The 26,728-nt window shown below is 58.8% G+C and overlaps 1 protein-coding gene across 6 annotated transcripts in view; it reads right to left on the bottom strand.

Moving 5' to 3' along the window:
* The window catches only part of KCNH2 (potassium voltage-gated channel subfamily H member 2), a 62,779-nt gene that overhangs the window by 10,767 nt on the left and 25,284 nt on the right, over positions 1-26,728 (bottom strand). For 3 of the 6 annotated variants that reach the window (XM_032394286.1, XM_032394287.1, XM_032394288.1), the window contains 4 exons: positions 18,794-19,024; positions 4,031-4,195; positions 2,520-2,966; positions 1,681-1,892 (listed from right to left, as the gene is read on the bottom strand). In XM_032394286.1, coding sequence (XP_032250177.1) covers positions 1,681-1,892; positions 2,520-2,966; positions 4,031-4,195; positions 18,794-18,923 — 954 coding nt within the window. In that variant the 5' untranslated portion in view covers positions 18,924-19,024. Of the gene's footprint in view, positions 1-1,680; positions 1,893-2,519; positions 2,967-4,030; positions 4,196-18,793; positions 19,025-21,799; positions 22,152-26,728 lie in introns of those variants that run through there. The other 3 variants (XM_032394289.1, XM_032394285.1, XM_032394284.1) reach the window with 2 other exon arrangements.

The raw sequence follows: 26,728 nt of genomic DNA, 5'->3' as shown, positions 1-26,728 counted from the left end.
CCAGGGTCGCTGGGGCTGGGCCCCGGGGCCGGGGTCACCCAGGCAGTGAGTGTGGACGGCAGCCCGCCTGGCTCGGGCTGCCCATGGCCCCCTGGTGCGAGCCCCGCTGCCAGGGTGCTGCGCTCTGCCCGCAGCGCCGCGGTCGGAACCTCAGCTCCTCAGCTGGCCCCTCCTCCCAGGTCCCCACCCCCACCCTGCCACACTGGGCTCCCCCGCCCCGCCCGTGCTGGCCAGCGGCCCCCTCCCCCGCGGCCCGATCAGGGCTCCTGCTGCAGCCGCTCCCGCAGCCCGCGCCCCTCCCCCTCCCCCCGGGCAGCCAGGCCTGTCACCGCAGATTAATGGTCTCCCCGACACCCCCGCCCCGCCGGTCCAGTGCCCAGCCAGCCAGAGTCAGACAGACACCCAGAGATGGAGAGACCGCCCGGTGACAGGCAAAACCAGGAACACACGCGCACGATGCCACATACAGACCACGCAGAGACCACACCACGACAGGCACTCGCTGTGGGCCCGGGAGCAGGGCAGACACCCGGGCTCCAGGTGGGAAGAGAGGCAGAGGCGGGAGCGGGAGAGGGGTAGGCGGCCAGATATGGGGCCTGGGGTGAGGGGGAACATTCTGGAGTCAAGGCCAAGGGGCTGGAGACCTGGCAGGAGCCCAGAGAGCCAGAGGCAGCGGGAGCAGGGCCAGGAGGAGGGCCGAGGAGGCTGGCAGCGACAACAGCAAGCGAAAACGGGGCAGCTCCCTCACTCGGGCCAACTCAGGGAGCTGCTGTGGAAGGGGCAGGAGGGAGCCACAGACTGAGGCTCAGCAGGTGTGGGACGGTGGCCCCCACTGTCCTGGGCTCCTCACCTACTGCAGGGATCCCCACTCCTGACCCTCTCCCCCGACCCCACCCCCTAAGGCCAGGAAGGAGTTGGAATGGACTGGGCCGTAGGGTTGGTGCCAGCAATCTTGCTGCCAAGAGGGGCAGGAGACCAGGCTGGTCGTGCCACCAGACAGTGTCGGGCAATGCCCCCAAAGGCTGGCGGTCTTCTCTGGCCCAGGATTTAGGGACCTTGTCCCTCTGTATCTGTGCACCCACCATCATACACTCCCCTCCCGACTTGGGAAGGAAACTCCCCGTCCCATGGTTTGGGGACAGATGGGCACCTCCAAGCCATTCTGGCCCTAGCATAGGATTCCCACCCTAGCTTATCACATTGGCCTAGAAGAATTAGGGACCTTGACTTTGACCTCCATGGCCCCTTCTAATTTGAATTCTCCCATAGGTTTGCCCCTACCCTGCCCCATACCTCCTTCACCACACCCTGTGAGCAGACCCCATCACGCCCCTGTGACTGCCTTCTCCGGCCCACCCTGCCTCAACCGCCCTGTCCTCCCTGTGCACCATCAACCTGTTCTCTGTATCTGTCCTGTCCCAAGTTCCCTGCCCTTCCTCTCTTTTCTTCCCCTCCCCTCCCCTCCCCTGCAGTCTCCCTTTCTCAGGACCTCTCAGATTTGTTCTCTCTCACCCCAGCTCTGGAGCCCCTCCCACCCCCACCTCCAGCCAGTGGGTCTGCCCACCCTCAAGAGGCCCTTACTGACTGGACCCCTCCACCACCCACCTTGGACCACAGCCCACTCCCACCTCTTCTAAGCTCCTCCAAGGTGAGAGGAGAGCCAAGGAGCCAAGCACCGACCTGGGTGACCTTCTCAGTGACATTGTGGGTCCGCTCCTTTATCTTCGGTGCTATGATCTCCCGGTCACTGGTGGGCGAAGCCAGGAAAGGGTCCCCCTTGAGGTCCACAAAGTTGAGGGTGATTTGGGGAATCTTGCTAATGGTACGGTAGCGCACGAGATCGGAATCTGACGTGGAGTTGAGCAGGCCGCCGCGCAGGGGGTGCATGGCCCCTGGAGTGGAGGGGAAAGTCACGTGAGGGGGGCAGGTGGGGGAAGGGGGGTTGCACGGCCCAGGGGGTGGAGGGCAAAGCTGGGTCCGGGGGACAGGCTGAGGAGGAGACCAGGCCCTTTGTGAACTAGGCCACGGGATACCATGAGTCAACGAGGTCAACTCAGGAGACAGGCAGTCACTGAGAAACAAGGCCAGAGTCCTGGCCACGGGGAGGAAGCGTGCCACCGCACAGCCAGGATATGACGGAGGAAGAAGATCCTCCATAGGGTCTGTTCAGCGGGCACTGGGCACCGGCCAGAGGGCCAGGTAGTAGCCGGTACCCAGAGGCCTCTCCTGCCCTCCACACTCCCCAAGGCCATCCCTGCTCCGGGCCATCCTGGGAGAGGGAGCTCCACCAGCCAGCAAAGGCTCTGTGAGTGGAAGAATGTAATGGGATGAATGGACATTTAATGGAGTAAAAGGCCACTTAATGGGATTAAGTAAGTGCTTAATGGGATTTCCATCTCCCAGGCACACAGGCCGGGGCTGAGAGGGGGGCAGCTGAGGGCCCCGAATGGGGCGGGCCTGGCGGGCGGGGAAGCGTCGGGGCCGATCCCGCAGGTCCCGCAGGGCTCCCGGGCCCTCACCGGTGCTGGCGTGGCGTGGGGGCGGCGGCAGCCCCGCGCGCATGGCTTCGATGTCGTCAGCCGAGGAGGCGCGGCGCACGCTGGCGCAGCTCTCCCGGGAGCGCGTCCGGGCCAGGCTGCAGCTGGAGCCCGAGGCGTCGGGGTTGAGGCTGTGCGCCCGGGGTGACGGGTGCGGCTCGGGCGCGCCGGCAGACGCAGGCGGGGAGCTGGAGCCCACCAGCGCGCGCCGCTCCTCCGCCGGCCCGAGCCCCGCCACGTGGTTGTCCATGGCCGGCACCTCATCCAGGGCCAGCGACTCGCGGCTGGGCGCCGCAGGCGTCAGGTCCACGTCCACCACCACGGCCCCCGGGGCGCCCGCACTGCCCGCACCGCCTGGCCGCGCGGAGGACTCCCGGGCGGTCAAGGCCAGCAGCGCAGGCAGCTTCAGGCGGAAGGTCTTGGCTCGGCCTGCGGGGAGAGGGGAGGCAAGTGGCCACGGGGACCGCCAGGACAGCAGCCCAGAGCAGGGAAGCCTGGGAGCTGGAGCCCCAGCCACCGAGGGGAGGCAGGTGGAGAAGCGGGAGCCCTGGTAGCCGGCACCCCTTCACCCCAACTCCCACTGCACCGAACTCAAGTCTCAAAAGACCTCCAGAAGACAATCTTATCTAAGGCTCTGACGGCACCTCGCACGTCATGGTGGGCTCTGCATAAACCATGCATGACTCTCACAACTGTGCTGGTGGGTATCATTATCCCCAGTTTAGACTGGAGTTGTGTGATGTGCTAGAGGTCACACAGTAAATGGCAAGGCCTGCATTTGCATGGAGGAGTAATGCCATGGCCTTCGGCCAGACCCTGCCATACCCTGGTGTCTTATAGACCGTCCCTGGAAAACAGGTAAGGCCACTGTCCTTAAGACCGCCTTCTTGGAGCTTGAGAAACCAAGAGCTGGAATCTTTTGCCAAGACTCTGAGGGAAAAATTAAAATTAAACCCAGGATGTCATGAAGGAAGGGGGAGCTTTTACGTTATGGGAGAATGAGACGAGGCCTCCGTGTCTCCAGCCATGGTGAGCGTTCCCCTCAACTCTTCCCAATCAGCCACGGCCAGAGCAAGGAGCTGGCCAGTCCAGGAACAAGGCCCAGGGACCCGAAGCAACACAGGGAGGGGAGTTGAGTCCCTAAGACACAGAGCCTTCTGATGAGCTCGGGAGCCACTCTGAGGTGGCCAGGGCCATGTGGGAAGGGTGAATCCCCCATTCCTGGGGCTCAACACAGGACCACTCCAGAAACCCAAGCAGGGAGGGCTAGGAAACCAGGTGCAGTCCTGTCCCAAGGACCTGTGAATCTAGGCTCAATCCGTCACCCCACCCCTGTCTGTCCATCCTGAGCTATATGGGACTAGGCCATATCCTTGGTGTTCTCTCCCCAATATCTGAAAGGAGCACCCCCCCAACATCCCTTCCTGCAGAGCACTGGCCTTGGGGAGTCTCAAGGCCTCAGGAAAGGGACCTGAGAGCATGGCTGCATTTACCTGGAGCCAACCAGCTGCTGGGGGGGCCACGGTGATTGGTGTCATGGGCCGGGCTCCCCACCATGTCCTTTTCCATCACCACCTCGAAATTGAGGATGAACATGATGACAGCTCCATCTTCATTCTTCACGGGCACCACATCCACCAGGCACAGGAAGCAGCTCCCTGCAGAGCAGAGAACTTGGCCACTGTGGCACCAGGGCCCCTCGGGTGGGCAGAGCAGAACCCGAAGGGGCCAGTCCATGCCGGCCCCACGGGCCCCATACCCATTTCCTGGCCCCTCCTCCGCGGTGTCTCCTGCCCAGACCCCTCCTTCGGCCATGTGCCTGCCACTCTGAGCTCCTTCCCTCCATCTGTCCACTCCAGCGTGCTGCTCCTTGTGAGGGCCTCTGCTCGTCCCTCCCTAGCCTCTCAATCTTTCCTTGCTGCCCCTCATGCCAGGCAGTCTAGCACTGCAGGGAAGCCCACAGACTTCAGGCCCAGGACCTCCAGGCTCCCATTCCAGCTCTGCTGCTTTGTCACTTACGCTTTTTTCCCCCCTTAATTATTTAGCCTCCCTGTGCCTCATCTTCCTCCCCTCTGAAATGGGAATGATAATCACTCATTTCTCATGTGTTGTAAAGATGAAACAAGTCAGTACATGCCAAGTGCCTGGTGTGGCCTGGACAGGTAGAGGGGTCAGCAGTCCCTCTGTCTCTGACTGCTCTCCCCACATTAGCACCAACTGCTATGCCCGTCCACGGCAAGGTGGGTTCAGACGTTGAGGGCAAGAGTCTCAAAACCATTACTGCAATTTGGTATTGCCACAATATCCAAGCGTGTGATTTTGTGTTTCACAAAAGGATTGGTCTGATATTTATAGAAATAAAGCAAGTGATCTTTCAACAAAGAGTTGAGAAGCACTGCTTCTAGAACTTTTGTTTCTGTTTCTCATTTTTCTCTCTTGTTCCTTGACTTTTTTCTTCCCTTCCCAATCTCTCTCTCTCTCTCTCTCTCTCTCTCTGGCCACCAGAGCCCCTATTCCAGGTGAGATCAGTCCCCCAGGCCAAATGCACCCAGTCCACCTCTGCTCCTTGTCCAGAGCACCACCCCCTCACCCCTCTCTCTGTCGCTTTCTTTTTTTTTTTTAAAGATTTTATTTATTTATTTGACACAGAGAGTGCGAGCGAGAGAGAGACAGAGAGCAAGCACAAGCAGGGGGAGCAGCAGGCAGGGGAGAAGCAGGCTCCTCGCTGAGCAAGGAGCCTGATGTGGGGCTCGATCCCAGAACCCTGGGATCCTGACCTGAGCCGAAGGCAGAAGCTGAACCGACTGAGCCATCCAGGAGCCCCGATCTCTGTCGCTTTCTGAAAGGGACCCTGGCTACGGCCATACCACCCTGAACGCGCCCGATCTCGTCTGAAAGAGACCCTGGCAGTCTTAGCCTCTGCCTAAGGCCCAGCTCAGAACCCCCACCCACAGGAAGCTCTCCTGGATGAAACATCCTGTTCCTCCTTCTTTATGGCCCCTACAGGGACCAGACATGTTCCTCATCTCCCTCTCTTTCTGAGGCAGAGACTTCTTTCCTTGCCTTGGCTCCCCCTCATCTGTCTTCTGTGAACTGCAGGGGCCTAACTCCCCAGTGTCTGCATCCCGTCTGAAGGGCCCAGCACCTAGAACAATGCACCAGGGAGGAGGCCCTGGCAGCAGGTGTGAGGGATGGGGTAGTGCTGACAGTGAGGAAAGGGTCAAGAAGGAAAAGGGTGGAGAGCAAGTGTGGGTGGTGAACTGAGTCAAGGAAGAGGCCAACAAACTTGGGGCCGGCAGCCTCAGACTGGAACTAGTGCTTGATGTCTGCCAGCAAGGCCCTGGGCGCCGAGCCTCAGCTGAGCAGGCCAGGTGCAGAGGGCCTGAGTCCTGGGAGATGCTCCCTGGCTTGTGGAGGACTTGCAGGGGACAAGGCCAGGAGAGGCAGGCAGATCAGCACTTCTAAGGGCTGTGGGATCAAGCTAGCTGAAGGAGGTCCTCTGAAACCAACTGCAACAGGACAGCACTGGGTTGAGGGGGGCTGGGCCAGGGGAGGGGCTGGCCAGGAATTCTCCACCCCGCCCTGAAGCCCTTCCACTCACCGCATCCTGGCCCTCGTGGCTTGGCCTATGGGACCTGAGCTGGGGGCTCTGTCTGGGTCTCCCTCCAGCAGCTGTCCCCTGACCTCCGGCCTCTGACATGGCCTGGCTAAAGCCAGGCTGTGGTGTCGGGCGCTGCAGGGGGCCGGGCCCAGCTGGAGACCGTTTGGCACCCAGACAGCCCGCCTTGAGTTTATGCCCTAATATGGTGATGGCCGGCAGCGGCCTGAACAGGGACTGGCCCTCATCAGGACTAAGGAGAGGCCAGAGACCAGGAAACCTGAGCCCTGGAGACCCCCAACACCCACCCCTGGCACCCCAGTGATCCAGGCCCCTGATTCTCATTCCTCACGAGGAAACTCGTCTCAGAGAAGTCCACGAGTCTGGAACCCAGATGAGCCCACCCCTTCAGGATGGCCTGGGGATTCTGCCCCCAACACAGAGCCCCAGGAGTCTGAACCCCAGGCCTCAACAGCCCGCGCCCACTCCCTTCAGGCTTCTCAGCACTCTGCATCTCAGGTAGCCCGGGACCCTGGCATCCCAAACTGCCACCCCACCGCCTGCCGGGGCTGCAGAAACTCCAGCCGCGAGCCCCCTCGCGGTATAGACCAGCTCCCCACTCCAGACACACACTCACACAAAGCCCCCTTGGCCCTCTCCCTTTGTCGACATTCAAGGAATTTTTCCTTTCAAATAACCCTGTCAAAGCCCTGGTTATTCCAAAAATGTGAACTGGAGCCCTGCCTGAGGGCTGTGGGGATGGGGGGAGGAGGAGTAGGCTCCAGCGGCTGTTTTCAAGGGGGCATGGAAGGAAGAAGGGGAGCCGGTGGCCCCAACTCAGCCAGGGCTCTCTGAGGCTCTACCTCCCACCACCCTGCTGGGTCGGCTGGGTCCTCCACGGACTGCCCTATCACCCATCCCCGGCTCTTCAGCCAGAGCGGCCGGTAGCCCCCATCCCGTCACTGGCTGGCCTTATGGGGGGGGGGGGGCGTCGCTGAAGGCAGCTGAAGGTCAGACAGGACAGGGGTGGGGGCACAGGGACAGCCAGAGCTGGGCATCAGCACAGAGCGGATTGCAGCCGGTGGCTGGTGGGGCTCTGACCTTCTCACAACTTCACAGCAGGGAAGAAATGTCCAGAGTCCGCGGCTCAGCTGCCTCCGGGGGAGCCCTAGGCGGGCACTGCGCACACACAACGGTCCCTCACCCTCCCCTAGCCCCGCGCCTACCTACCCCCCGGGGCCCTGCCCATCACTCTGCTCCGCTTCCTCTTCCGACCTCGGTCTGCCCCCAGGGCAGGCAGCTCCCCCTGGAGCCGAGGCGGACAGGACCCAGAGCTGGGCCGGGCTGCAGTTCCGCCTGGAGCCACTCTGTGGCAGGAACGGCCCACTCTCCCGAGGCCGCTGACGCCAGGAGCGCGCCAGGAAGGGACAGACAGGAGTGGAGCTGTAGGAAGCCCACACCGCCCACAGAAAGGCCGTGAGGTTCCCCGACGCAAAGGGAGGGCGCAGGCTGTGCGGTCCGGTGGCCTCGGCTCATTGCTTCAGAATGACCTTGGGCAAGTCACCTGCCCTCCGCGAGCCTCCGGGTGCTCCTCGGTGACACAGGAAGATCACGCCCACCCCACGGGGCTTGAGGGATGAATGGCATGATATATGTGAAGCAGGAGCTGGGCCCAAGGGCAATCTTGATAAATGGCAGGAGGAGGAAAGGGAGAGGGCCCTGGGCCAGCCTGGTTCACATGGTTGCTGCTGAAGAATCCCCCACTCACATCCTCCCCAACCCTTAGCCCCAGCTGAAGACTCTGGAAGGCTGGGTGTCCAGCCTTCACCTGCCTCCTGGAGCTCGGGGCACCTGGGCCCTGTGGGGATGGACCCGAGGAACGGGGAGGCCATTGGTGATTGATAGTCATCCTCTGACAGGCTCCTCTGTGCCTCGGATCCTAATGGCCCATGGAGGTCGTGCAGCTCCCCACAAGTCACGAAGGAGGGGAGAAGGGATGGGTGGGGGAGGGGACACATTCCAAGTGCAGCAGGTACAGTTCCTCCGGACCCCCTGCCATCATCCACCAGAACACAACACTGGCTTTCCCTGGTACCACCCCACACCCATCAGGGCACCCAGGGGCAATGTCCCTACCCCACATCCCAACCCATCCAGGGGTCTGAGACCCCACCCACAGTCCCAAACCCCATTTCCCACTTCTGGGCACCCCTGGCCTTGGTGTGGCTCCAGGCTCAGCTTCAACAGGGCAGGCCTTACCTTTCAGGGCAGCACGGGGCCGGCAGGGAAAGGGAGGACTGCAGGTGACCCTGAGTGTCCTTGGACAGGCTCCTCAGGTCAGAGGCTCTGGTTGCTCATCTGTAAACTAGATGTCATCCTTGCTCTTTTGAGCATGGCTCTTTGTTCCCCACAAACGTTCCCTGAACACATACATGTGAGCATTTGGGGTATCAGGAACAAGACAGGCCTGGCACCTGCCCTCACTGAGTCAAGAAGTCAGAAGGACCCCAATTCAGAGCCCAGCATGAAATGGGGGAAGGGAGAGTCACTCAGGCAGAGGGGGGAGCCCACGGAGCTGAGCTGATCTGCCCCAACCAGCAGTTGGGGAGACCCAGGCAACTGCTGTGTGACTGTGGGCATGTCACCCACCTCTCTGAGCTTCAGTTTCCCTGCAGCTTGTACTGCAGGGATAAGTGATTCCTGCCTGGGTGCCAGATGAAATGACAGATGGCCTTGTGGAAGCATCCAGAGCTGTAACGAGGCAGGGTGCCGGGTCCCTGCGGGGAAGGTGACCTCGGGGAGGCAGCCATCCTCACCCCGGTCGCCTCCCTGCCTGGCTCCCAGCAGGAGGAGCTGGGCCCAAAGTCACACTGAGGGCAGGAAGGAGGCTGGGGCTCCAGTCCTCCCTGTCCGCCCCCAGGCAGAGAGGCTGTCTCCAGCGGCCCAGGGCTGTGCAGTGTCAGGTTATATTTAGCCTGGTGGCGGCGACAGGAAGATGCAGCAGGAGCTGCTCCTGGCCAGGGGCCACCGTGTCGCTAACACCGCTCTCATGGGCAGCTGGGGGCCTAGGGAAGGCCAGGGACATTGCAGGCCCAGGGGACAGAGTAGGGAAGCCTGAGAGGCCAGCCAGTGAGTGTGTGTGTGTGTGTGTGTGTGTGTGTGTGTGTGTGTGTGACAGAGAGACAGAGACAGAGAGACAGAGAGAGAGAGTCCTCTGCCCCTGACTCCAGGAGCTGAGCAATGCAGAATGCCCACTGCAGGGCAAGAGTTAGGGAGCCATGATACAGACCCCTCCCCCAGCCTGTCCAGCCTGACATCTGCCCAGGGATTTATAGGGTCATATAGAGGGCCTCAGGGGCCTCTGTGCAGTGGTCCAGATCACCACCCCCTCCCCTGCAAACCCCCTGCAGGCAGCCTGCCTGTGCCACCTTTCCCCAGGGACACTGGAACAGCGTCAAGAGAAGAAGAGTCCTTTCTAGACAAGCTCTGGGTCCCAGCCCCATCAACCTCCTGGGACACAGCCACATGTCTATAAACGGGGAGCCATGACCTTGCCCTGCCCCCAGAAGTCTTGGGAAGGTGAAACAAGGCCACGTTCACATGGGGAAGGCTGTTCTCCAGTTCCGTTCTCTTTCCCCTCCTCCAAGCTTTACCTTCCCCCTCCTACTTCCTGGAGTCTGCCCCTCCACCCTCACCAGAATCCTTCAGAAACCCCCTGATCCCAACCACCTCAGACCTTTCAGCCTTCCCTCCCATCCCTGCTGGGGCCTAGATGCTGCCTCAGAGCCCCTTTGGTGCACCCCAGCTTCACCTGGCACTCCCACTCCCCAGAGCCCCCAGCCCTCTTCCCTCCAGCTCTTGCCATCCTGCTAGGACCCGCAGGACTCCCCTCTACAAAGATGTTACTGACTGCTCCATCTGGCCCCCATGATGCTTCTCGTTGAGAATTTCTAAGACTATATTCCTAATTTAGGAGATAACTGTATGCTGGCTCCTGGGGTGAGCTTTCCTTCTTCCCAGCACCCCCACCCAAGATGGAGCCCTGAGGCCAGGGCCAGCCTGGCTTCACAGAAGGTACCGGATAAGCAGATGTCCAAGGACTGGTCCTCAGGGCAGCGACCCGCACTTAGGTGGGTGTGGACAGCATGATCTCCCCACCCTGCAAGCTCCCTTTCAGATCCAGGGAGACCAAGTGGCCTTTCACAACAGAATTTGCCCATTTCAAACCCATCCTGAGTCTAGAGAGTGGTTGGAACCACAGTGACGATCAAGGTGTCTTTTGTGGAAGTGCTATTAAATCTTATCAACAGAATGGAGGGGCGCCTGGGTGGCTCAGTCAGTTAAGCGTCTGCCTTCGGCTCAGGTCATGATCTCAGAGTCCTGAGATCGAGCCCCATGTCGGGCTCCCCGTTCAGCAGGGAATCTGCTTCTCCCTCTCCCCCTCTACCCCTCTCCCCTGCTCGTGCTCTCTTTCTAGCTCTCTCTCTCTCTCAAATAAATAAATAAAATCTTAAGAAAAAAAAAAAACCAGAATGGAACAGGAAGGCTGGTGGCCCAGGAACCAGGACAGGGGACCAGAGCAGAAGGCTCAAAGGCATGGTGTTTCTGAACCTCAGACCCCTACCAGCACTCCTCACTGTGACTCCCACACAGCCTGCCACTGGGCAACAAGGACACCCAGCCGAGATCCACCAGGAAACAACCTGGGCTCCCTGCCTGCCTCCAGGGCTCTGCAAGCCTCTAGAACTCTGTGCCCACCTTGGCTCCCAGCACACCCCAGAGAGCCAGGGGATGCCCTGAGGACACCCATCCCAATTCAGCTCTCCCATCCATCACCCAGGCAGCCACGGCTTCTCAATCATCACTAGGAGAGCTGTAATCCCTCCAGGATTCGCCCAGCTCCCAGGATGCTGGGACAAAGAACAAAATCCAAGTGCACGTGGAACATCCTGAGAAGTCAGATGCAACGTTCCACCAGCAAAACTCATGGCAATGACCCAAACATAGAGAAAACCGGCATTATCTGCAAATGATAGGATCATCTCCCCGGAGAACCAACAAAATCAACAGATAAACAATTAGAACAAATAAGAGAGCTCAGTGAGGCTCCAGACGCAAGGTCAGCAACAAAACGAACAGTATTTCTCTCTACCAGCACAAAGCTATTAGAATAGGTAGTCAAAAATAAGGTCTCTTTCATAATAGCAACAAAAACTGTAAAGTAACTAGACTTGACCAAGAATGCACAAAGCCTTGGGGGGTGGGGGGGGACTTTAAACTAATAAAGCATACAGAAACGATCTGATACATGGAGAGACAGTCCAGGCTCCTGGATGGGACAAATATTATATAGATGTCAATTCTCCCCAAATTAATCTATAAAACTAATCTAATTCCAATCAAGATTCTAGTGGGGGTTTTCTTTCCATGAACTCGAAAAACTTTCTCTAAAGTTCATAAAGAAGAAGAGAGGTCTGCAAATACCTAAGTCAATCTTTAAAAAGAAGGAGAAAGAGGGAAGATTTGCCTTTCAGATACTAAGACATACTAAATGCCATAGTTGTTGTTCTAGTGTGGTTTTGATGCAAGAACGGACAAATAAATGTTTGGAGCAGAACAGAGAGCTCAAAGACAGACCCACGGATAGATGGGCAATTAGCTTATGATAAAGGTGGCCCCACGAATCGCTGGAAAAGAACAGGCTGTTTACTAGGTGTGTTGGGAAAATTGGCTCACTACACAGAAAAAAATACAACCTGATCCCTACTTGACACCAGAGACAGAGGGAAGCTCAGGATGGACGAAAGCCAACCGAGAAAGGTAAAACAATTAAATTAATAGAAGAAAATGGACCCCTCTGCAACCTCAGGATGGTGAAGAATTTCTTAAACAAAACTTCCAAAGCCCAAACAAAGCTAAAAATCAATTAATTTGGGGCGCCTGGGTGGCTCAGCTGGTTGGGCGACTGCCTTTGGCTCGGGTCATGATCCTGGAGTCCCAGGATCGAGTCTTGCGTCAGGCTGCTCAGCGGGGAGTCTGCTTCTCCCTCTGACCCTCCCCCCTCTCATGTGCTCTCTATCTCTCTCTCATTCTCTCTCTCAAATAAATAAATAAAAATCTAAAAAAAAAAATCAATTAATTTGTATCAATATGAAGTGTCTTTGTTGGATAAACTTAACAGACTGGGAGAAGATATTTGCAATATCACAATTCAACAGAAATTAATATCTAGAATCCATATTTTGAATATTTAACTGTAAGCATTTGTATTTCTAGAATACAAAAGCAACTCCTGCAAATCACCGAGAACAAAAGACAGCAACTTCACTAGAAAAGTGAGCAAGGATACAAGCAGGCAACTCACAGGGAAGTCAACACGAAAGGTGATCAAGCCTGAGATTCCAGGACTCACACAATATCAAAGAAATGCAAATTAAAGCAGCAAATTATCACTCTCGCCTATTAGGTTGGCAAAAATTAGAAAAGCGGATAAGGCCAAGTGTGGCAGGGCTACGGGGGGACCAGGAATCTGGTACTCTATTTAGGAAGGTGGTGATGGGGGTCGCCATTCTGGTGCCCAATCTGGACAGTGCTTAGTTGAATTAAGTGTCCACATACCCCGCGATCCAGCAATTCCACCCCTAGGGATGCATCCCAAAGACATCCTCACATGAGTGCAAAAGGAGCCACGGCTGAGGATGTTCACTACAACATCATTTATGGAGGAAATCTGGAGATGGCTGCCCCAGAGAGTGGGCAGGTAAACTCAGGTGGGTACACGTCATGGAGTATGAAGCTACGGGGGTGCCTGGATGGCTCAGTCAGTTGAAACGTCCGACTCCGGCTCAGGTCATGATCCCAGGGTCCTGGGATCGAGCCCTGTGTGGGCTCCCTGCTCAATGGGGAGTCTGCTTCTCCCTCTCCCACTGCCCCTCCCCCCGCTCGTGTTCTCTCTCAAATAAATAAATAAAATCTTAAAAAAAAAACAACTACGAAGCTACAGACTAGATGTCAAGTAAGAACCTGGATGGACTTAAAGGCATACTCCCGTGTACGGAAAGTGAACACCAGAATATAATATATAGTGCATAACATTTACATAGTTAAACCTATATGTATCCAGACAAAATACACATTTTGCGAGAACATGTGCAAAACAACACATTCACAGTAAGTACATCTGAATGGTTGCCTAAGGGAAGGGTAACAGGACCAGGGAGCAAGATAAAAAGAAAAGTGAAATGAAAGAGAAAGAACGAGAATGGGAACACAAACACGGCTTCAGTGATTTGAGGGAGAGGCAGGAGCTGGGGCCGGCAGAAGCCTGGGGAAGGACAGGGAGAGGCAAGCAGGGGTCTTGAGCAGGGGGCAGGGCACTGAGGGGAGCACTGCAGGAACACGGATGCTGGCCAGGGCCTGGGGACACATGGCTGATGGCCAAGCAGGTGCTAGTGTGGAACTAAGCCAACACTGTTCTAAGTCACTGCCTCCCAGTATAGGGCTTCTGCAATACAGCACACTGCCCACCTCATCCACTGCATTTGTTCGTTTGTTCATTCATTCATTCGTCAAGTATGGACGGAGCTCCAGTGAGCACTAGACAGGGATACAACAGAGAACAAAACACGACTGCTCTCTGCCCTCATGGAGCTTATAAACTAGTGGGGGGAAGTCGGACATGGCCCCCTCATCCGGAACTTGAGTGAGGGAGAATATGGGCCAAGGAGGAGACACTTCCTGGCCCTCAGGGTGCTTCTAGTCCAGCAGACATGTGACCCAAATGGAGAGGGGCCCATTTGAGGCCAACCACAGTTCACAGCATGGAGATCTTCACGGGCCCCTAGACTAAGGACAGGAGGGGACTTAGGGGGACAGCAGCTCATCCGGAGCCTCTTCCATTCTTGTCACGTGTCCCAGGTGTCCCACCACGCCCCCTCTTTGGGCCCTCCTCCCCAGGTCAGGGAAGGAAGTTTCTCTTAAAGTCCCTCACACTAAAGAGCTGGTTTCCACATTCCTCCCTGCATACAGGGGAGGGTGATGAGAGAGAACATGTTTTTCAAGAACAAGGCTCATTCTCCACCCAAGCCAAAGGTTCCCCTAATGGAGGCATTTTGGGCACCATCAGAGGAGATGTTTAAGTGCAAAAGGGCTTTCTTGGAACCTCTCAAGTCACACCACCCTGGAAGCCACTTCTGGGCAGCAAAGAGGCTGAGTCTCACCCCATCTCCCACCCCCACGCTGGCCCTCCTGATGCCCACAGCCCCCCTCCCCAGAGCCCAAGGCCACCGTCAAACTCTGCTCTCACCGCAGATGATGACGCTCTGCACAAATATTTACACAGCTCCTCTCTGGGGGCTATGGCAGACACAACACGGAGGAGCCACCCTCCCAACACTCTCCAGACCCCGGAGCGGGCCAGAAGCGGTGGACACCCTCAGTCCTGGCAGACTGACTCACTCCTGGGCTGGGGCGGGGACAGGAAGCTCCCAAGCAAGCCAGGGCACCCTAGTCCCGCTCAGCAATGACCCTTCCGTGGAGCCCTTGGAGAGAAAGTGCTGGCTGGGGACAGCAGGGCCCCTCAGGCCCCTGTGCCCGGCTCCTGGCAACCATGCAGGGGCAGGGGGAGGAGCAAGGGCAGGGGCCCTCACTGGCCCCATATCCAAGGGGCCCAGGCCCTGAATGGAAGGCCCAAGGCGGAGGGAGCCCCCCTGAGGCTTCCGCCCCCTAAGAGGGGTGTTACCTGTGTCTACCCTCATTCCCCCAGGGATCACTCTGGTCTGCTCCCATTGCAAGGACACAGGACACACCTAGGCCCTCACCTCTGTCTGACCTAGGCACCCAATCTATCCAGGGGCTCCTTCACCAGCAACCCAGCTGATGGGGGTCTGGGGGGCTGAGGATCATGACCTGGCAGGGCAGAGGGGGTGGGTGTCTGAGCTTGGGGAGGGGTCAGCCATAATGGAGTAGGGAGCAGTATGGGACTATCACACTGAGGAGTCTGATTTCAGGGGACAGGGAAAAAATGGGGAAATGGCCTAGGGTATGTGCAGGGTGGCTGATGCCAGAAGTGTCTGCCCAAGCACCTGGGAAGCTGAGGTCTGAGTGTGGGGGCCATAGACCAGTGGGTGTGGGGCCATCACTGGAGCTCTGGCTCCCCATGGGCACTAGGGACACTGGGGAGCAGGCTGGCCCCATGGTCTCCACCCCTCCCCCAGCCCACAGCTCAGCTGTTGCAGTGGGGGCCCTCTGACCCTGTTACCATGGCAACCGGCCTGCAGCTGGAGTGCAGAAGCCGACAGCCTCTTCTCTAGAGACACCCCCATCCCCACCCACGCACAGGCTCCTGGGGACACAGGGACATGCAGACCAGGCCAGAACACGCAGAGGTATGGGGAGCCAGAGAGAGATTTCCAGACACAGTCCAGAGGGGCAGAGGAAGAGAGGCGAGGAGGAAGGCTCAGGGGTGCTGAAGGGAGGGAAGAAGAAAGACAGGTGCAAGGAGAAGGAGATGAAGACCAAGGGGGCAGGAGTCGGCAGGGAGGCCAACACCGGGAGAGGAAGAGGAGCAGAGACCAGGCGCACAGGCAGCCCGGCTGAACTCGGTGGGAGGCGGGGCTCAGAGAGATGAAAACAAAGAGCGCAGAGAACAAAAGGGACCGAGAGCAGGGCACCTCCCCGAGGCCTGGCAGATGAGGGGGGCAAGGGAAGAGGAGCCATGCTCCAAGGGACCCACAGCCCCCCTTCCAGCCATGTAGGGACACAGGTGTGCAGCGGCAGCAGCTGCCGCCAGGACCCGGCCCCGGGCCCCGGGCCCCGCAGGGGTGTGACCGCCTGCCAGCCCCCTGCTGCCGGCCCTATTCCCAGTTCCACCTTACTCCTGGGCCTGATGTTAAGGGGCACAGACACAGGGCCAGTAGTGAGTCTCTCCCTCCGGCTCACATCCCCCGCCAGTCTGGCCTCCCCACCTCCCAGCAGTCCCAGCACCTAAATAATGGGGCTGTCTGGCTCCAGGCCCTGACACTGCACAGAGCGGGGCTAGAGCACCGACACAGCGCAGCTGTCCACAGTGGCGCCTGCCAGCAAGAGGCCTCGCCTCCTTCCCAGCCACCCACCTCCCTGGGGCGGAAGCCCAGGGACCCACTCTCCTGTGGCTGGCCCCGGCAGAGACCCAGAAAAAGGCCTGGACAGGAACAAGGGTGGCACGGGCATCCCTCGCCTCTGCCTCCCTATCCGGCCCACGCACGAAGGTGTGAGCTCCGTGCACGCGCATACATAGCGCAGGCCAGGCCACAGGGATTCGCCCAAGGGACGAAGTGTTTCAAGGCAGAGGGAAGGGAGGCAGAGGAAACCTGCATCCTAGACCTCAAGTGCCAGGACAAATGGGGGTCAAGGCCAGCCTGTGGGCCAACAGGAGAAACGAGGTGAGAGCAGACAAGAAGGCAGGCAGAGATGGCTGGCATCCGACTTTCCGGGTGGCAGCCCCATTTGGAGGAGTAACTGGAGGAAGGAAACAATCTGAACTTGGGCAGGGGGCCTGGGCTCTAGTCCTACTTCGTCCACTGATTAACTGGTAACTGGACCTCTGCTTCTCAGTTTCTCCATCTGTAACTCAAGTGGGCTGGATTAAGTGATCCTCAAAGTCACCAAGATCCCATGATAGCACCTCTGCAGGAGGGGTCCCATGGCTATCTTCGCCCAAAGGAGCCAGCCTGGGGCAAGCGGGAAGGCCAGCTCCCCAAACACTATGGGGAAGACAGAAGCACCCAGGTCCCTGTTGCCAAGGGGCTGAGTGAGCACACTATCCTAGAAGTAGAAACAGGCTCAAGACAGTAACCAAGTTCCCATATTACACACTTTCTGGTGTTAGACCTGAACCTAGGACTTATGCATCTGCATTCTTTTCATTATACCAATAGTCTGCAAACTTTCAAAATAAAACTGTACCTCAAGTAACGTGCAGTATAAAGATCTGCCTGTAACTATTTGGGGTCATTTCTAATAGGCGACAGCAGAGCAAGAACGAGTAGGGCTCTGCTCAGAGTGACGTGGTTCCATCCGCAGCTCTGCCACTTTCTAGCTGTGTGACTTTGGGGAAGTTTCTTAATTTCCCCGAAGTTCAGTTTCCTCATCCATAAAATGGAGATAAAAATAGTATCTACTTCCCAGGGTTGTTGTGAAGATTCCATGAGATAATGTAAGTGAAACCTTTAGCCCGGCGTCCCGTACACGGGAGCACCCACCCCTGCTAGCTAGCACTCGATGGCCTGTCAGATATAAAAACAGATCTGCTCCGATTACCGTTCTGGAGAGACTGTAGTGAAAAATCGGACAGAGGGCCCTGCCCTCAGAGTTTGCATCTAGCCTCCCGGGCCCCTGCCTCCCAGCCAGAACCCCAGTTTTCTATAAGCAAACTCTCTTCCACAGGGCCCCAGTGATTGTGCGCCCTCTAAGGCTGTCCAGGGACATCACGGGCTGTGCAGGCCTTCGAAAACAGGGCCGTGGATAGATGCAAGCCTTTACAGGGCCGCGCCAGCCGACTCTGAGCATACAGGGGACATTCCAGGGACAGGGACAGGTGCATACAGGGACGGCTGGCTCACTTTGCCTGCCCCCAGGGGAAGGCAGAGTGCCCTGTATGGCAGGTAAGCTCCTTTGGGGCATTAACCTCACCTGGCTACCTCACTGCTCTATCTACAAGACCCTAGCGCTGCACCTGGCTCACAGGGGTTCAGTAAGTGCTCGTCAGATACACACTAGTGAGTAGCAGTTTGGGCATCCATGGTCAGTCCAGTGGCACTTCCAGAGCCACCTCCCCAGCCCTGCGATACCTGCAAGGCTCCCAAAGCCTTTTCACTGCCCTCCTTGGGCAGAGCCCACCCCACCCAGGGCAGGCACAGTGCGGGGAGCAGCCCCGCCCAGGGCGCTGTTTATCCACTGTCCGGAAGCCCAGAGCAGCTGGGCTGGGAGGCGGTGGCTGAGCAGAGACACCTGGTGCAGGAGGGGGTAGTGGGCGGATACTCATTAGATGAGACAAAGGGAACTGTGGTTGTGGGGAAAGGCACACACCTCCCACCAGGTGCTGTTTAAGTAAAGAAGAGAGAGTGGCAGGAGAAGGGCAGCCGAGAGCCAGCCAGAGTCCTGCATCCCCTCCCCTGCCTCGTCCTCAGTGACATCTACGAGACCAATCACCTGGCAGGGGCTGCCCTAGCGTAGCTAGAGGCCTGTAGCCAGCCGGAGATGAGCGCCCAGCCGCCAACCTGACCTTCTAGCCTGACTCCGTCCACGCACTTGCCATCCCGGCCCCGTCAAACTCCACTCCACCTACCTCAACCTGCCCACGTTTGTCTAGGGAAGGAGAAACCAAAGGCGCCAGACCCACAGCCAAACAGACCCTTGGCCACCCCGAAAATCATCCCGCCAGAGTGCGTGAGGTGAAGAGACCCACACCGTCCTGCCGCCCCAGTGCCCACCCCGCGCCTGCCACCTGACCCACAGCAGTGGCCCCAGTTGAGGTCACGCCCCCAGGGAACTCGCCGGGTCTCCCACACCCCACCCTCGGGCCTCCCAGATCCCGCTGCCCCTTTTCCCACCCATGTCCCTCGCGGCCCCGCCCCCCGTCGCAGCCCCGCCCCCTCGTCGCGGCCCCGCCCCCGCCTACCATCCTTCCGGTAGAAGGCGATCTCCACTTTGCGCTCCTCCGCGCCCAGCAGGGCCTGCGCGATCTGCGCGGCCGCGCGGCGCTGCGTGCGCGGCCCGTGCAGGAAGTCGCAGGTGCAGGGCCGCTGCATCACCTCGGCCCGCGAGTAGCCGCACAGCTCGCAGAAGCCGTCGTTGCAGTAGATGACGGCGCAGTTCTCCACCCGAGCGTTGGCGATGATGAACTTGCGGCCTGGGGGGCGGGGATGAGCAGGCACGTGAGCAGGGACCCCTGCCTCGTGGGCTCCCAGCCCTTTCCCCGCATTCTCTTGTCACACACAGCCACCCGCCCGGGGACTCCCCGCCCCAGGGAGCACAGCGGGGACTGGGGTCCCCAGCAGGGGGCGAACACAGCTGTGCCCCAGACACAGGTGCCTCGGGCCGGGTCGGCCCGGCGACGCGCCCCCTCCCCCGCCCGGCCCGCGGGCTGGCGGCGTGGCTTCCCTCGGGCAGCCCGCCAGCGGCCCCCCGCCCCCTCCGCGCCCGGGGCCGAGGCCAGCCTGGACGGGTGTCAGCAAAGCGTGTCAGCAGCCGCGGCAGAGGGATAAACACTGGGCCTGGAGAGGGAGCCTGGGAAGGGCCAGAGATGGCGGCTAGCCTTCCCTTTGCATCAGGTCCTCCGGCTTCTCTTCCTGACCCCTGCTCTCTAGACACGGCGGGGGGGGGGGGGGGGGGGGCACGCGCTCACTGGGCACTCCTTACCCCGGGGATCCTTAGGAAATCACTCCCCCAAGTATCTGCGGACCCAGCAGGTCAGTACTTCCCCGGGACTTACGCACCCCTCCAAGGGCAGTCAGGGGCTGGAGAGTGGGCTCTCTAAAGGGGACGAGGGAGGTAGCACGTGAGCATCTGCGATGCTTTTTCTCATATAATACTCAGACAACCCCATAAGGTAATCATCATTATCTTTGTTTCTTAGATGAAGAAACTTAGGCTCAAAAGAAGTTCAGAGCCATGCCCACATCTTGCAGCTTGTAAAAGAGCCAGCTTTTGAAGCTAGGTCTGGTAGGAGAAGAAATACACTGAGGGTCACAGGCAGAAACTCAAGGTCATAGGAAGCAAGGAAAGGAACCCAATCCCTAGAAATACCGGAGCCAGGGGTGGACCTGAGACAGTGGCCCACTTGTAAGAAGACAGATCCAGGAAAGGGACCTGCCCCGGGGAAGTGAGGCCCTATCAAGGAGAGGTGCCCCGATAGACCCATTTCAGCTAGACATGGCTCACGCCCCCACACACACCTGCCCCAAGAGCCAGACTGGCAGGTGAGCAGCAGACAGGCAGCAGACCCAGCTGGTGCCAGGGAAGATGCTCTGGGATAAGAGCTTTTTATAAACACAAAAGTTTCCAGCCACTTTGGCCTTTAATGCTGGGGCTTTGGGTGGCAGTTGGAACTCTGCCCCCTCCAATTCCGGTGGACACAGCCCTCGGGCTGCAGCCCTGGGCAATCCCATGGGCAAGGGTTGCAGCTGCAACAAGGGGCCCCCCGGGGGGGGGAGGCTGCTTTCCTAAGCCCTCCCTTACCCTGGCTCCAGGAAGTTACTTTTTGAAGTTGGATCATTTTTAGGTCAGTTCACCAGGCCCCCAAAACTCCCAGGCAGCCAACAACCTCAGGAGTCAGGGTTCCCTGTCCCATGAAAAGACCCCTGACTTGGCCTCCATCTCCACCTGAGCCCAAGGCAGTCCAGACTACCAGCCACACACACCAGCTTTGGAAAAGAGAAACCAGCTCCCAGGCCCAGAGAGAGAAGATCGAGTTTCTTCGAAGGCAGGCCCTACCCCCACCCCTTCCTTGAGCTCCTGGAATACCACCACAGAAGGGATCTGAAAGGCTCCTTCGGCCACCCCGTCCTTTCTAGATGTGGAAACTGAGATCTGGACAAGATAGAGTCACTCAAGGTCACATGGCTCAGTGGCAGAGGTGGGGCCAGAAGCCAAGACCCCAGATCCTAGCCCAGATTCTTTCTTTCCATACCTAGCTCCTGGGCCTTCTGGAGCTTTTGAGAAGGAAAGACCCTACCCTGTGGCCCTCCACCGTGTCAGTCTCCTCCCCCTCAGGATCATCTTGTTCCTCTGCTTCAGACAATGCTGCCCATCGAACTGATCCCTCCCTCCCCCAACCACAGTTACAAGCACACGTTGTCCTGTGCTCACAGGGTCATGGGCAAGGAATGTCACCCGCTCCCTGCTCCCAGGGCCCTTGGCAGTCACACCCACCATGGCACATGCAGCCTTGGAGACGGACACATGCATGCTGGGAGGATCAAACACCCACGCCAGAACATTCACCTAGCCTGGGACACTTCTGGAAGCCTCCCCTACTGGGCCAGCCTTAGGGGTGCTGTAGTCCCCATAAAGGGGCTCAGGACAGGAAAATCAGCAATATGGGGACACTGCCTGTTAGACCCTTAAAGCCCAGCTTCAGGCTAAGACACCCTCTCACTTGGGAGTCCACAGTTTGTAACTCTGTCAAAGATTCCTCCCCACCGCCCATGCAGGACCGAACTCATGGGCTACACCTACAACCCCAAGAGCAGGCTGGGCACTCACTCTAAGCTCTTGGCTCTCAGTCTCTCAAAAACACAGTCAAGACGGCTCAGGCACAATACTTAGTGTCTCACACTTTGGACCATATACCTTCTGTCCCTGCCCCCACACAGCCCCATCCACATCCAGGCACCCAGAGTTACGGATACCTGCACACTTGAGATGTCACACACACTCCCGGATCCCGCAAGCCTGAGCTGAACCTCCCGCCCTGCGCCCCAATACAGTCCCCTTGGCCCCAAACCCACGGCCCCCGGCACCAAGCTTGCCCTCACGACCCCTGGCCCGCGGCTTGAGGCCAACAGCCCCCACTGACTTGCACTAGCCCGATGCAGACGGCCCCGGGCACGCCCCTCCATTCACACTTGGGAGAGCTCGGCCCGCCCCCAGCGCCCCCTCCCCGTCGGCCCCCTCCCCCACTCACTCTGGCCCTCAAACTTGCGGATGATGGTGTCCAGGAAGGTGTTCTGCGGCGCGACATGGCCCCTCCGCACCGGCATCCTGAGCCCATGGGCGGGCCGGGCGGGCCCCCACCCACCCCGGCCCGGCCCGGCCCAACACAGGCTTCGGGTGGCCCGACCCGGCCGTGATCCCCGCACCCCGCGGCCAAGCAGAGCACGGGCGGGGCCGGGACTGGGTTGCGGGCGCGGGGTCCCCGCTCGGCTCCCGGCTCCTGACCGCGGGCCGGGCCTGGAGCTGCCTGAGCTCGGGCCGCCCGGCCGCCCGCACACCTGTCTGCCGGCCCCCGCCGAGCCACGGGCCCCGCTCCGCCGCGTCCCCGCGCTGCGCTCCGCCCGCCCGAGCGCGGGGCTCCCGGCTCCCGCCCGCCGCGCCGACAGCCGCTCCGGCGCCCGCGGCTCCGGCTGCGCCTGCGGCTCGGCCCGGCGGCGGAAGGGTTAACGCGGCGCGCGCCCCTCGGGCTCCGGCCCCCGCCTCCCGGCCCCCTCCCGCCCGCCGCGCGCCCGCAGCACCGCCCTCTCCCCCCCCCACACCCCGCGCGCCCGCCCTTCCCATTGGCTGAGCAGCGCCAAGGGCTCCCCCCACCCCAGCCCCTCGCTCAGCCCAGGAGCCCCCGGGACTCGCGCGCTCCAAAGAGGGGGAAGGGGCCCCTAGGTAGGGGAACAGTGAGGACAGGTGCGACGGTCGGCCTTGAGACGGCCAGGGAGGGGACTGGGGGTTTGCACCCCCACCCCCGACTGGAAGGGCTGAGGAACCTGACTTGGAGTGGGCTGGTCCCTTAATGCCCTGGCCGCCCACCACGCCAAGCACCCGCTGGGTACACACAACAGGCGCTCAAAGCCTGCCGTAGGTGACATGGTCGAGACCTGGGCCCTGGGAGGACAAGCCCAGGGTCAGGGGAGATCCGGGAAATGCGAAGGGCAAGATAATCTGGAGGACCCGGGTGGGGCGCGATTTGAAATAAGGTTGGGTGAGACTTAGGAGGGGCACGCACTCTGAGCAGCGGTGACCTCCCAACACACACACACACAGCCCGATCTCCGGGGTTATTCGGGGGCCCTCCTGCACAGAGAGGTAACATTCTGACACGAGTTGCGGCCTCCTAGCTGAGGGATCAAAGGCCCCTGAGCGCGAGGTTCCAGCCTGGGGATCCCCTTGTACGAGTGGCCCTCCCTCCCTCTGCAGCGCGGGCCAGCCTTGCAGGCCCAATCCGCGGCGGGCTCGGGGCCCTGCGGCGCTGCGGCGGCCCGGCCCCTCGGAAAACCCTGGCCTAGCCGCAGGCCCCTCCCCCCCGCCGGCCAGCTGGCTCGCTCCAGCTGCAGCTCCCTTATTTAGGCAAGGAGGCCTGAGGATGCTCAAGGGCAGGCAGGGTGTCTGCCCGCCGCCTGCCCACCGCCTGCCTGGGTCTGAGTGAGGGTCTCTGGGGCGCGGTGTCCCCGGCGTGAGCAGCCAGGCAGGGCCCTGCGAAGGCCAGGGCATGAACGCAGAGTGTTGACAGCTGAGCTGGCCGGTGGGGAGGTGTCGGGCCGCTGAATGGACAGCCGTGGGTCCCCTCCCCTGCAGCCGAGATCTGAGACCCGGCTAGATGGATGGGGCCATGTGGGGGCCCCTGAGGGCTTGCAGCTGCCTCTGTCCTTGGAGCAAGGGGGTGGGTCTTGTCACCGGGGAGAACCATCATGGGATGCAGGGGGAGGGGAGGAACAAAGGGCAAAGAAGGAAGCAGAGTCTGGAAGGAGAAAGGCCCAGAGGAAGAGGTCTTGGTGAGACCACCCTACCCAGACTCTCACCTTCCACCCAGAAGCAAAAAGATGCAAACATTGGGGCCAGATGGGGCCATTGGCCAGCAGATGACACCTCTTTTTTATTTGCTGGTGGGTGGGCAGTGACTCAGGGAGGCAGCCAGTGGGAGAGAAGGAGGTGGCTCCATCAGCTGATGCTAAAAAAGACCAGAGGCTCTTGCTGTACAGTCATCCCCTCGGCCCTCTCCACCTCCCTCCAGCAGCTTCCTCACTCCAAGATGCTCCGGGCCTTCCGTAGCACAACTCCCCTTCTTTTGTGACCTGGCATTAGACACATCAACCCATCTGGGTCCTGCCCAGCTCCTCCCCAGCCCACGACCACTCCTGGATGCTGGGTTGCCTGCCCTAAGTCCAGGCTGATTCCAGTTTGAGTTAGGTGTCTTCCCCTCCAGGCTGAGGGTTTGAGAGAGCGGGGAAAGGCCTGCAGTTCGGACAGGCACCAGGAGAGAGGACATGGAGGGGGGCATCTGCAGCATTCCCGTCTCTCCAGACTAAGGCCAAAGGGAAGGAAGCTGGTCATCTGGCCTGGCCAGCTGTCCACACTGTGGTAACATGTTCCCAGGACAGGCCTCTGCTCTTATCCCAATGGGAGGATGAAGAAATCAGAGGGACCCTGGATCCTCCCAAAAGAGAAGAGACCAGACACAGAGTAGCCCTCCTCCTGTGCATAGAGGCAGGTGTGAAGAGAGCTGTTCCCTTGGCTAAGGAGAGGCAAATCTCCCTCTCTCTCTCTCTCTCTCTCTCTCTCTCTCTCACACACACACACACACACACACACTCTTAGACACTCACTCAGAAGTCAAGCCAAATGCAGGTTTCTGACTTCCTGGAGGTTGAGAGGAGGGTCTGAAGGCAGTCCCCCTGAGCCACCCCACAGCCAAGGATAGGGATGAGGAAGAGAGGCTGTGACATGGGGGGGAGGTGTCTCCAAAGACATCCTTCTTGGGGCCACAGGTACCAGGTACCAAGAGGTAAAGGGCAACAGAGAACCTGATGGAGAGCAGCCCCCCACCCCACACACCATCTTCCCACCTCCAGTACCCCCAGATCAAAGAGCAAGAGGAAAGTGCCCAACCTTAAAACCTAAAGCAACCAGAATCCACCCACCCCACTTCAAGCTCACAGAGCCATTTGCAAGGACATTCCAGGGAAGAGCTCTCTCCCCCAGCCCGTCTGTGACTGAGGGAAGGGAGAGGCTGTATTGACAGCAAGACAACGAGCCTCCTCCCAGCTCCCAGAAAGAGACAGTTTAGGGAGAAAAGTCTGTGGGGAAAACAACCTGCCCACCCCACTCTCTGCTCCTGCTCAGTTTGAGCGAATCAAGCCAGAACATCCTGGAAGGAAATAAGAAATTGAAGCCTGTGCTTGCTGGTGGACCCCCAAGGAGCAGGCCAGGGAAGACACAGCCAAAAGAGGGCCCAGGAGAGCAAGTGACAATCACAGGGGACTGGGAAACAGTTCCAGTCAGATGGGCGCAGTGAAGACATCTTACAGCGGAATGGTTCCTCAGAACCCCCGGGGAGGTAGAACACAGTACCATCCCTTGCCATGCAAGGGGAAGCTTAGGATACATAGGGGGGGGCTTACTTTTCTATGCAACTAAGTACTGAGAAGGGGGATGTTTTCAGCTATGAACTGGGGTTGGAGGAAAGTAAGATCAAAGCAGCAGCATGTTGCGCCCCCAGAAGTGGGGACTCAGGGCATGCTGAAAGCAAGGAAGGAAGGGAAGGGAGGGACAGAGGAGGGAGGGCAACCCCCCTCAGACCCCTAGCCAGGAGCCAGAGCTCCCTGCACTCACTGCCATCTGCAGGCCCCCCTGCAGCAATCCTGTCAACCCCCAGCCCATAATCAAGGTCTCCTGGCAACCTGCTACCCACTGTTGGTGACATCACCCTGCCGTGGTGATGTCAAAAGCAGCAAGTAAGGTGCTGGACACTAGGATTCAGGAGACCTGACTTCTAATTCCGGTTCTTCTACCAGTGACATCAACATACGTTTACTGGGGGCTTCCTGTGTGCCGGTCCCTGTGTGCCAGACCCCACGGGGGGTGGGAACAGAAGAGATAAGCCAGGATCCTTCCTCTGGGGATTCACAGTCTACTAAGGCTTGAGAAAGGCGGAGAACAGAAAGACATGGTGTAGCCTGTGTGAAGTGCTGTAGGGTTATTACAAGGATGTGTCATTTACTTTCAACTGGAAGAGTCTGGGAAGGCCCTGCAAAGGGAGATTTCAGAGCAGGTCTCTGAAGGTCAAGATGGGACAGGGCAGAAGCACGGCAGGAGGAAGGGGGACAACAATGAGCAAAGGCATTGGGACTGGAGAATGAAGATCAGGTCTGGGGACAGAACAGTCTGGTGTGGTGCCACTGGAGCGATAGGCTAGAGCATTAATAGAGCACTGGGGAGTATGGATTTTACCGTGTGTGTATAGGAACAGTGGTGGAAGCCGAAACATACTGTCCACGAATACAGAAATCATATTCGTCTTTCCCTAGATCCTAGCACAGAGTCAGTATCTAGTAAAGGTCTGCTGAATGAATGAAATGTGCATATTAGCTTGGAGAAACTGAGGCAAAAAATGAGGTGTTTCAATTACTTATTGCTGCATAAGAGCCGTCCCAAACCCCAGTGACTTAAATCAATGACAGTATTTATTTTGCCCATGTCCCTGTCGTTTGGGTACGTTCAACCAGGACCATTTGTGTCTCTGCCACTCATATCAGGACTGAAAAGCTCATTCGCTCACGTTTGGTGGCTGATGCTAGCTATCCGCTAGGACTTTTCTTGTGGCTGGCCTCACTTCCTCCCAGCATGGTGGCTGGGTTCAAGGGCAAGTGTCCCAAGAGAGGTCCAGGCAACAGTTGTACCACCTTTAACAACGTAGCCTCAAAAGTCACAGAAAATAACATCTGCCATAATCATGGCCCATCAGATGCAAAGAGAGGTCCAAAGACCCCCACTTCTCAATGGAGGAGTGTCACTGACATGAGAAAAACAAGTGCAATGGTATCTATTGGCATGACCATCTTGGAAAAATATAATCTGCCACAGCGAGATATGCAGTAGTCCAGGAGAGGGATGTCAAAAACTTGAACCA

This window comes from Phoca vitulina, unplaced genomic scaffold (assembly GCF_004348235.1).
Source record: "Phoca vitulina isolate PV1807 unplaced genomic scaffold, GSC_HSeal_1.0 scaffold80, whole genome shotgun sequence".
Lineage (NCBI taxonomy): Eukaryota > Metazoa > Chordata > Mammalia > Carnivora > Phocidae > Phoca > Phoca vitulina.
The sequence above is the reverse complement of the archived record's forward strand: the minus strand, read 5'-3'. Positions and strand labels throughout refer to the sequence as shown.